Genomic DNA, 11,581 nt, shown 5'->3' on the forward strand with positions numbered 1-11,581 from the left:
GGCTGCCTGCATTCCTTCATTTGTGGTCTCTTCCACCATCTTCAAAGTGCATCACTTTAGTCTCTACTTCCATTGTCACATCACCTTCTCTGTCTTTGATCCTCCTTTTATAAGGACTCTTGGATTATATTAGGCCCATTGGCTAATGCAGGATAACCTTCCCATATCAAGGTAATTAACTTAAACCCATTTTCAAAGTCCCTTTTGCCCCATAACATAATGTATTCACAGGGTCCAGGGATTAGAATGTGGAAACATTTGGGGGGCCATTATTCTGTCTACCACACTCACACAGTCTCACTCCTTTCTTAGCCTTGCTCCTTACTGACACTGTATTTGTCTTGTCCTAATTCTTCTATTTATTCATTAATTCATTCATCCACTCATTCATTCATTCAACAAATGCCTATGAAGCCTCAACTATGTGCCAGGTACTGTTTTAGGCACTGATGTTACAGTGGCGAACAAAACAAGGATGGCTGCTCTTGAGGATCTTATACTGAGGTGAAGTGGGGGGTTTGGAAATAGAAAATATAAACATTAATGTAATAAAGTAACTTTTATAATATGTTTTAAAGTAATAAAATTCTGTGTGAAAAATAAAGCAGAATATAGGAGGGCTGGGCTGAGCAACTTTAAGTAGAGTGGTCAGAATGGGTCTCACTGATCAAGTGGTATTTAAAGGAGTTGAGAGAATCTGTCAAGTGGATATCTGAGGAAGAGAGGGACTGGCTGTGGCAATGGCCAGTGCAAAGGTCCTGAGGCAGGATCATCTCTTGTGTGTGTTCAAGAAAGGCTAGTGTAGCTGGAGTGAAATAAATGGGGTCAGGGGGACTGTAGTAGCAAGGATAATTACTTAGTATCCTGTAGGCAGTCTTGAAGACTTTGGCAATGACCGTCAGTAAACTAGAGAAGCATTGGAGGGCTTTGAACAGAGAAGGAATGTGGTCTGACCTACTTAATACTTTGTAGTTGGATAAGAAGAGACTTGGAGTGCGGGAGTCAAGGGTTGAGATCAGACTAGTTCAGGTAAGAGGTAATGGGCTGAGACCAGCACGGCAGGAGTTAAATGGTGAAAAGTGGTTGGGTTCTGAGAACCTTCTGAAGGGAGAGCAAACAGAATTCCCTAATGGATTGCATACGGGGTGTTTTCCCTCAAGCACCCATTTTTCCTTCCTTCTTTCCCTCCTTTCTTCCTTCCATTTGTTTCTTCATTTTTTTGTATTGTTTCAGGACTCGATTTTTTTTTTTAAATCATATTTGGAGTACCTATCAATATTAAATACCTTTTTAGAAATCATGGCTTTCAGTGTCTCCAATCATACTGATGTATTCATATTTGAACCCTGAGCAGCTAGGTTAGTATATAAAAGGCACTGAAAAACTGCAGAATTGATTTAACTGCATAACATAATCTTAAAATACATTAAAGTAGATCTAAATTAATAGAGAGATGAGTCATGTTTGTAGATTGAAAGACATGATTTCATAAAAATGCCAATTCTCCACAAATGATCAATGGATTCCCAGTAATATAAGTACATAGTCCCACAGGAGTTTGTCTAAACTTGATAAGTAAATTCTAAAACTAGTAAGGAAAACCAAGAGACAAGAATAGTGAGAACCCTTCCCAAGAGGAACAGGAAGGGGAGATTGCTCTGCTGTGTATTATTATGGAGCTACAGCAAAGGGAAAGACAAATTCACTAATGGACTAGAATGGAAATCTCAGGAACATATCCACATATGGAGAAAGGAGAGACTGTTCAAAAAACGAGTTGGGGAAGATGGTTATTCTCATGGAATAAAAGAGGAAATTGGATCTTTACCTCACACTCCATACAAAAATTAACTACAGATGAAATAAGCATAAAATTGTCCCCCAAAAACCTTTAAAACAAGTAGTAGAACCTACAGGTTATATCATTTAGGCCTTTGCTAGGGAAGGATTTCTTAAAAACATACAAAGTAGTAACTATACAAGAAAATATTGATAAATTCGGCTACATTAAGATTAAAGACTTTGCTCATCAAAAGACACCATAAACAAAGTGAAAGATAAGTTCAAACTGGGAGAAAATATTTGTACTCTATACAGACGACATAATTGGGATATGCCATATCTACAAAACTACAAATCAATATAAAGAGCACTAACAACCTAAAGACAAATAGAAAAAAGACTGTATTAAATAGGCGTTTAACAGAAGAAGAAACACTTATGGTCAATAAACATATGAAGAGTTGTTCAACTTCATTAGTTATCAGAAATGCAAATAAAGACCATAATGAGATCCAAATTTCAACCATTTGATTGGCAAAGCATTAAAAAATTTGACAATACCAAGTGTTTGGAGAGGATATAATTCCACAGGATCTCTAACACATTTCTTGTAGAGATGTGATTGGCACAACTTCTTTGGAAAACACTTTGACATTATTATCTGAAGTTGGATATCCGGCTAATGTCAGATTCAGCAACTCTATTCCTAGGTATACATGCAAGAGAAACTTTCTTGTATACCAGGAGATGTGAACAAGAATGTTCATTGGCAGCACCATTTAATAGCAATAAGCTGTAAACAACCCAAATACCCAAAGAAGCATCAACTGTAAACTATAGTACATTTGCATTTTGTTATATTGTACAGCAGTGAAAATGAATGATCTAAAACATACAACAGTATGAATGACTCTTAAAATATAATGCTGGCTGGGCATGGTGACTCACTTCTGTAATCCCAGTAGTTTGGGATGCCGAAGTGGATCACTTGAGCCCAGGAATTCAAGAACAGTCTGGGCAACAGGCAACATGGCAAGACCTTGTCTGTAAAAACAATTGTTTTTAAAAAATTGAAATAAATATGTATGTATGTACATATATATAATGTTAACTGAAAAGTTCTAAAATATGATAGTCAACAAGATATCCTTTTTTAAAAGTTAAAACTAAAATGAAAATTATGCTCTTTAAGACTATATATATACAGTATAAAACTATACATACAAATAAAAAAGTAAGGAAATAATCTAAACAGACTTCAACATGGTGCCTGGCTTAGGGGATGAAAGCCAAGGGATAGGGTATGTAGTTATCATCAGGATGTAATTTCTTGTGAAGATCCTTGTCTGTGGATTCTGATGGGTTCAAAGATTCATATTATGTTGTTAATACATAATTGTATTAATCTTAAAAGAAGGCTATGGGTCTTAGGGTACTGGTACCAAATATGTCAGAACTCATGCTGCTTGTCGTGTTGTGAGTAATAAAGTCCTTTGTCTCTGACCCAAGGGTTTTGTATCTCTTGTCAGCATCCAGGAAACTGTAGCAAGCTAACTTACTAGTTTGCAAGTAGAAGAAAATCAGCCCTGTCACAGTTCTTAACAAAGTAATATAAATCCTTTAATTAAAAAAGGCATCATCGGCCAGGTGTGGTGGCTCACACCTGTAGTCCCAGCACTTTGGGAGACCAAGGCGGGCGGATCACCTGAGGTCAGGAGTTGGAGACTAGCCTGGCCAGCATGGGGAAACCCCATCTCCACTAAAAATACAAAAATCAGCCGGGCATGGTGGGCACCTGTAATCCCAGCTACCCAGGAGGCTGAGGCACCAGAATTGCTTGAACCTAGGAGGCGGAGGTTGCAGTGAGCCAAGATGGTGCCACTGCACTCCAGCTTGGGTGACAGAGAAGCTCTCTGTCTAGTATCCCATTATTCCATTCCCTGGATGTATTACAGTTTATATAACCAGCGCTTTCCAATGGATATTATGATTGATTCCAGTCTTTTGCTATTGTAAACAATGCTGCAATAAATATTCCTGTACACGCATTTTTAATCACTTGTGTATGCATATCTGTAGAATAAATGCTCAACATGGCTCCTTTTAAATGCTTTTTTAAAAAAATGGTAGTGGAGTAGAGACTACTAGTGAACCCCCAATATCCATTCTTCCTTCTTCTATAGGAATAGAACCCTAAATGAACACTCAGAGTAGGGGCTATGTTTCTCAGCCTCCCTTGGAGGCAGGTATAACCACGTGGCTACGTTTTGGCCAAGGGGATGTCAGCGGAAGTGGCGAATGCAACTTCAGGGCATGTCCTCGCCTTCCCCTTTTTTCCTGGCTGGCAGGAATATGGATGGGACCACTGGTGTGGAAGCAGCCCTCTTGGACCAAGAACATAGCCCAGGAACAAGCCAGAAGGAGTTGGGCCCCTGATGTGAACCTCCGTATGGAATGCTTGCATCCAGACTTTACCTGAGTGAGAACAAACGTTTATCATGTTTAAGCCACCGTTGTTTTATATTTTCTGTCACTTGCAGCCAAACATTTACATTGTAAATACAAATAGTGCCAAATATTCCTTTAAAGAGAATGCCTATAGAGTGCCTGAGTGCCTGTTACCTATTACAAACTCTTAGTGTTATCCACATGTTAAATCTTTGTCAGATTTATAAGTGAAAATTGTAATTCCTTGTATACTAATAAATCCTTATTCCTTGTATGCATATAAATAAGCAGAAGGAGACTGGGCACGATGGCTCATGCCTGTAATCCCAGGTCTTTGGGAGGCCGAGGCAAGTGGATCACCTGAGGCCAGGAGTTTGAGACCAGCCTGGCCAACGTGGTAAAACCCTGTCTCTACTAAAAACACAAAATTAGCTGGGCGTGGTGGCGCATGCCTGTAATCCCAGCTACTTGGGAGGCTGAGGCAGGAGAATCACTTGAACCCAGGAGGCGGAGTTTGTGGTGAACTGAGATCACGCCAATGCACTCCAGCCCGGACAACAAGAGTGAAATTCCGACTCAAAAAAATTAATTAATTAAATAAAATAAAATAAATAAAAATAAAAAATAGGCAGAAGAATGAGATGAGAAAGGATGGTAAAGGAAAGAAGAGGGCAGATTTTCATAAAGTTTAGTTATATATGTCCTGGACTATGACAAATAATTGAGTTAATTGTTTTATGTCATGAGAGACTGGGGCAATCTTGCTAAATATGACAATTTAATGCACCCTCTGATTTGAAGATTTTTTTGAATTACAAAGTAGAACAGAATCTTCTCTGCAGGTAGTTTATAAACTCATTACATTTTATATTTATCGTGTAACATTCTCCTTTTCTTATGCTCACAATCTGCTATGGAGCCTAACATTACTAGGCCCAAACAAGAATATATTGATTGATCTCTTTTTACCTCCAGAATTCAGTGTTGGCAATAAATTTGAGGACATTTTGTTGCCTGGCCCTGTTGAAAGAAAAAAAAACACATTAAAAAAATTCTATGAATATCATATAAAAGGGCTAAATTCAACTGCCAGTGACTCCTTAACAGTCCTTATAGCTTTTAAAAGCAGTGAGCACACTCATACTCTTTGACCCAGCAATTTCAATTCTAGTATCTTATGTCAAGAAAATAATCAGACAAGCAGCCAAAAAAGCATGTGCAATAATGCTTGTTCAGTGTCATTTCATAAATACAGAGTTGACCAAATAGCTATGGTATATCTATAAAATGAACTACCAATTGACCCCTTAAAATGATGCTGTAGTCACTATTTACCTCTGTACATGGTATCGATTGAAAAACAAAACATTTCAAAAGAGTAGGGATAGTGTGGATTAAAAAACGCATGGAAAAATCTGAGAGGTGTTTTGAAATGCTGTTCATCAAACACGAATCGTGATTATATGTGATTTGGTTCAGTCTCTCATTTTTACTAGGTTTGGGATTATGGTTAGGTGATCGAGGCACTCAACCTTAGCTGCAAAACTTAAGACTTGCCACAATAAACAAACAAAAACAAAACAAAACAAAAAACAACCTGCAGTTATTATGATAAATTGTTAATGCAATATATTTTTATAAAATTCCAAATAAATGCAGGAAAGTCTATAATGAACAAAATATCAGAATTGTAAATACAGACAGTATCTGACCCTGTACTTGTGTGACCCTGAGAGCCAGTGCCTCACTCTACTCACCCAAACCCTGGCCTACAGAATTTGTCTCTATTTAAAATTCTGTTATTTCATTTATCATGAATTTTTTACATTAATTTATATATTTAAAATAGTGAATTAAAACATTGCTTATTTTGATTACTGAGTTTTTGCTTTCCCCTTAAATTTTGTGCCTGAAGCTGGAGCTTCACTGGCCTTATTCTAATCCTTGTTCTGATTTCTATACTTTTAGTATCATTCAAATTTCTCAATGAGCTGGTGTAACTCTTACAATGAGAAAAATAATAAAGATATATTCATTTTAGGGATAAAGGACACCCAGGAATTTGTATTTAAAAGTGTGCCCACAACAGAAACAATGGACAACACATTCTATTTGGGGCTGCCCATTTAAATTTGTGCCTCAGGAATCTCAAAGAGCTATATTTAAGAGCTAAATATCCTGGAAGCAGAGCAGCAGATGATACAGAACACAGACTCTGGAGAAGCCTGATTTTTGAATTTTGGTTTGGTATTTTCTTATGTGTGAGCAAGTTCATGTATCATTCAAAAAACATTTATTGAGTAAATAATATGTGTCGGGTACTGTTCTACGTGTGAGGGGCGGGGCAATTTTTAAAAAGGCAAAAAGAAGAACAAAAACCGTTGTCTTCATGGAACCTACATCTTAATTACTCAGCATCTCTGAGCCTCTGCTTCCTGTTTCATAAAGTGGACACACCTCTTAAGGCTTTCTTGAGGATTCAGTAGGCAATGGATTTAACCAAGTGGGGTGCCTGGCTTACAGACCAGCTCAGTAAGTGAGAACTATTATGTGCTAATATTTACGAATTAGCATCTGATTTTAGTTCCAGTGGTTATAGAAACAAAGATTTTAAAAAATTATGTTAAAGCTTATAAAAGAGAAAAAAATGAATACAAACCTATAACAATGATATTATACTTTTTCAAATGACCGAACATTTTTTCACAGGCATTACATTCATTCTCATGGGTGGAAAAGAAAGATTGGTAAAAAATTGGTGACAACCTGTGGTTGATGAGTACTTGGAATTTGGATGGCTAATACTAAAGATTTGTAGATTTTCTTAATTTTACACTCTGTTCTCATCTCCACTCTTAAGATTCTGATCACCTCTTTCTTGTCACATTTTCACTCCTTTGGTCCTTCTATCTAAATTCACTCTCCTTCCCACTCTCATTCCCTTTATCCTTAAAGTCTTTCTGCAATGAGCATCTTTATCCATGGGTTCAAGGACTTTTTCACTCACAGAAAAACTGGACGCTCTGTTCCTCTAAGCCAATTGCTAAGAGCAGATGTCTGCTCTTATTCTGTCTCTTATATAGTTCATATAACATGTAAATGCAATCAGCAGTCTCTAGACGTTGTTATACGTCTATACTTTCCTATGCATGAATTCCCGTATTGATGAATGAAGGGTTGGTGAACAAAAGAGAGGGAGAGGAACAGGACCAGTTATTCTTCGGAAGGGATTATAAAGTCCCCTTTCCAATCAGAAAAAATGTTAAAGTCAGTGGATGTCTTTGTTGTGCAAAATAAAAATAGCATGATGGCTAAACAAAGGCTCTGTACCAAAAGAGAGGGAAAATGTAATTGGATTGCATAGCAAATGCCTGAAAATTCACATCTTAAATACATGTTCAAATCCAACTTCCAATAGATGAAAAAGATCAAAAGCTCAGAAATATCAGGAATGTAAAATGGCAGTGTATAACCGCCAGCCATCCTTTTTAGAGGTGGCATAAGCTAAATGATTAACAGCATAGACTCTCTCTGTGTCCCTTAATCCTCACACTTCTTTCAAGAGGAATGATGCAAATAGTGTGTACCTTGTGGTATTGTTAGGTAAGTTACTATGTCCAGCCTTTGGATGGCCTCAGTTGCATAGTAAGTGCTATGGGAGTGTAAGCGCATGGAGAGGTGCACTCTGAGGGAGGAATGTGCCTGGTGTGTTTCAAGAATAGTGAGGAGACCAGTGGCCTTAAGCACAGTAAACAAAGGGGAGAGCACCAGGTGAAGCCAGAGAGACAACAAGTCCAAGATCACTAGGGCCCTGGAGGTCATTTTCTCAGTGAAATGGAGCCACACAATGAATCACTCTGATGCTGAGCTGAGAAGAGACTGTAGAAAGGGAAAAGGGTCACACAGGGAGATCTATTAGATTACAGCCACTGGGGGGCAAGAGATAATGCAGTCCCTTGGGATAGCAGTGGAAGTGGTGAGAGGTGGTTCGATTCTAGATGTGTTTTGACAGTAGAACCTACAGGATTGGCTGATGGTTTGGAGGTGAAGTATGAGATAAAGAACTGATTGCAGAAAGGATGGAGTTGCCATAAATGGAGACAGAGAAGGCAGTGGGGGAAGGGGCAGTTGGGAAGATCAGAGGCTCATTTTGGAACATGTGAAATTTGAGATGTGTATTAGATATCCAAAGGGTCATGGGTGTAATGTATACTGTTCTTTTAAGTGAACACCATGCTGGTTGATTTCATTAATGTTGTATTCCTTTAATAGCTGTACAATTATATGTGGTCTCTGAGTCAGGTCCCTTGACAAGTGTCATTGCAAGGGTAGTAGGAATGGCACTAGGGAAAGGCCCCTGGCCTTTAGGGGCAGGTTGGTTTAACTCCTGCCTCTGACTCTTATTCACTCTTTCTCTGGGTCTGGAGAATTATGCTTAATGCACCACAGAATCTTCTATCAAGTATGAATAATAACACCTTCCTTACAGGCTTGCTGCAATTTTCAAACACAGATAATACATGCAAAGTGCCTGCTCATAGCTTGTAAAGAAGTGATCCCTTATACTTTTCTCAAAGTAAATATTGTCCAGATCCTTCCTCTTTCTGGCCCACTCTGTCAACTGCCACCATTTGAAATGGAAGCATAACAACTACTTTTTGTAAGAAACTCCCAATCAAAGTTCTTGAAACCTGGTCATTGGAGAGGAGTCTACCAGCTATATCAGTGCAAATCTAGGGGACCTGAATCAGCTTCATGTAGATTCTTAACATTCCGACCTCCAGGGGAAGTGGGGAAAGAGGAGTGGGATTTGATAAGGCCCAGTCCTAAGGTTCTAAACCAATCTAAATAACATCTGCCTACCAGATGTTATTCGAAGCAGTTTATTTGTTTTTTGCAACAACCCCCTCTAAAACCCAATGAAAATGAATTTCTAGATGTGAGAAAAAAAGCAATGTTTATCTTCACATGCATATAAGGATTTAGACCGTTTCTCTCAGACCCAATGCCCTTCCATTTTTTTTCCCACCTCCTCTCCGCCTACCTTGGACAAATACTAGGAAAAGGGGCTGTGAACTGTGTCCTTGGATGGTGTAGAGAGATCAGAGCTAGCAATTTTTTGTTTGCCTAAAAGCCAGGAGCCACTGGGTCCTTGGCCTGCTTAGACACACGCTGCCTTTTTTGACTGGATCAGAGCACAGCACAATGATGAGGAAATTACTTTCAGCTTGACCTTTAAGGCACTGCTGGCGTCAGGCTGTTTAGTATGGACTTTTCTGTTGACATTTCTGACTGCCCCTTTTGCGAAGTAAAAACAAAAAAAACAAAACCAAAAAAAACCTGGAGGTCAAGAGGAAGGAAGGATGGGTTAAAGAGTCAGCATATATGAGTCAGATAATGTGAAAAGTACTTTATAAGAGCTGCTATCAGGATGCTGGTTATTACTAATGAAAAATGTGTCATCCATATCCATCTATAACCACTGAACAGTAACGAAGGAGAGAAATTCACTCATCCTTTCTGCTTTTGCAAACCTCCTGTTTGCAGGAGCTTATCAGGTAATGTTGTCTGTCTGAACTGTGAATCAGATGCACAGTTCACTCACAAACATAAATACCTATGAAAAAGAAATATAATTTCTTTTATACTCACCCAGAACTTGCAAGCTTTAAGTACATGGTCTGTGAAGTCAGGAGAGGAATTATGCTATTGGCTGAAATCTAATCCTTAATTGGCCAGCAAGACAAATAGCAGGATTAAAATAAACTAATAATAGTAATAATACCTATTACTTGTTTAGAGCTGGGCACTGGGCTAAGTGATTTATATTTTATTTTAATTAAAACTCAGACAAGCCCATAAAGTAGAAATAGCTCTGCCTGTGATAAGGATGAGAAAACGGAGGCTTCAAGAAATTACTGTAAATAAATTCCTCAAGGTCAAACAGCTCATAGGAAACAGAACCGAGACTAAGACAAGTTTATTGAACCCTTTCTATTTTTCTATAGTTTTAACCCATCCTTTATACCTATAATTGCATAGTTCTGCAAATATGCCTAAAATTGCAAAATGTAACTGATTAAAGTCTTCAGCAGAAATTTTATAACATAAAATTGTAATATTTCTCTGTGAATTAGTGACTTTATGTGTTTCTATTCCCCACTATTTCTACTTCTCTTTTTAAAGACATAGAAATATATATGTATAAACTTTTTAAAAGCTATGTGCACGCACACACACACACACACACACAGCCTGTTTGTGATTGTATTTATGAGCTGTGAATAATCTTCTGATGCCCCCTCCCCTACCCACCTTTAGGGTCTCTTTCACTCACATTGTCTGTATATTTTCCAATTTTTATCTTTCCTCTCTATTTCCTAACTGATCTCTCTTTTATAGGCCATAATAAGAAGCTAAATTATATTCCTATTTATTGTGGTCATCTAAAGGAGTTTTTGCTTTCTGTTCTGGGTGTTTTTAATGACACGAAATTAATTTTTATATTTTGTGGTTCTGCAGGCTCAGTCTGCTTTTATAGTATATTATTTGTGTCCACATGTATCATTTTTATGGTAAAGTCTTTGCTGGGCAGGAAAAGCGCCTTTCCTGTCTTTGTATGTTCCACAAGACTTAACACAGAGATTGTAATAAACGTGTATAAACGAAATTAAGTAATTAAGGACTCAAAACAAAAGCCTGTGCCTGGCAGTGTTTCCATAGCAATTGGAGCAGGAAGCGACGAGGCTGAGAATCACAGACCATCTTCCATAAAGTTGATTCTGTCTCCAATTTTGGTCGCAAGTTGCTTGTAGACCCCACCAGACACTGCTGAGGGGTGGGAGGGGGCATCCGGAGGGGCGGACACTGAGCTGAAACCTGTTTTACCTCAACGAGTCTGAGTTTGGATCCAGGAGCCTTTCCAACCTATCCTTCGGAAAGGCGTTGTGGGAAATGTGGGCGGAGGTGCCAATCGATCCTCCAGTCTCGGCTCTATCCTCCCTCAGCCCGGTTCCGCGTTATCTCAGGGACCGTCTGGTAGCGGATCCCGGAACGGAGCTGGCCAACGGATAAGTGCGCGGCACCCGCCACCTCAGGGTGGCGGCACCCGCGCGGACCCAGGAGCACCTCCCCTACCGCATCTCCCTCCTCCCCACCCCCAGGTTCCCTTGGCTCGCGGCCCTCCGAGTCCCGGGCTCCCGCCTCAGAACCTGTGGGCAGATGTTTCCTCCACTCAGTACCCTCCCGGGGCTCTGCCTCCAGGCTCGCGTCCCAGCACCCTAGGCAGAGGTTTCCCCCACTCTGTCCTCTCCCGGGATTCTACCTTCAAGCTCCGGTCCCTGCCCCTGGG

The 11,581-nt window shown here is 39.2% G+C and overlaps 1 protein-coding gene across 1 annotated transcript in view; it reads right to left on the minus strand.

Annotated features, from left to right (window-relative positions):
• Nucleotides 1-11,360, minus strand: part of CCDC38 (coiled-coil domain containing 38) — a 65,934-nt gene extending 54,574 nt beyond the window's left edge. The window contains exons 1-2 of the mRNA XM_025402286.1: nucleotides 11,119-11,360; nucleotides 5,200-5,250 (exon numbers count right to left, since the gene is read on the minus strand). Of these exons, the coding sequence (XP_025258071.1) occupies nucleotides 5,200-5,236 (37 nt within the window). The 5' untranslated portion in view covers nucleotides 5,237-5,250; nucleotides 11,119-11,360. The remainder of the gene's footprint in view (nucleotides 1-5,199; nucleotides 5,251-11,118) is intronic.
• Nucleotides 11,361-11,581: the final 221 nt, after the last annotated feature.

This window comes from Theropithecus gelada, chromosome 11, assembly GCF_003255815.1.
Source record: "Theropithecus gelada isolate Dixy chromosome 11, Tgel_1.0, whole genome shotgun sequence".
Classification (NCBI taxonomy): domain Eukaryota; kingdom Metazoa; phylum Chordata; class Mammalia; order Primates; family Cercopithecidae; genus Theropithecus; species Theropithecus gelada.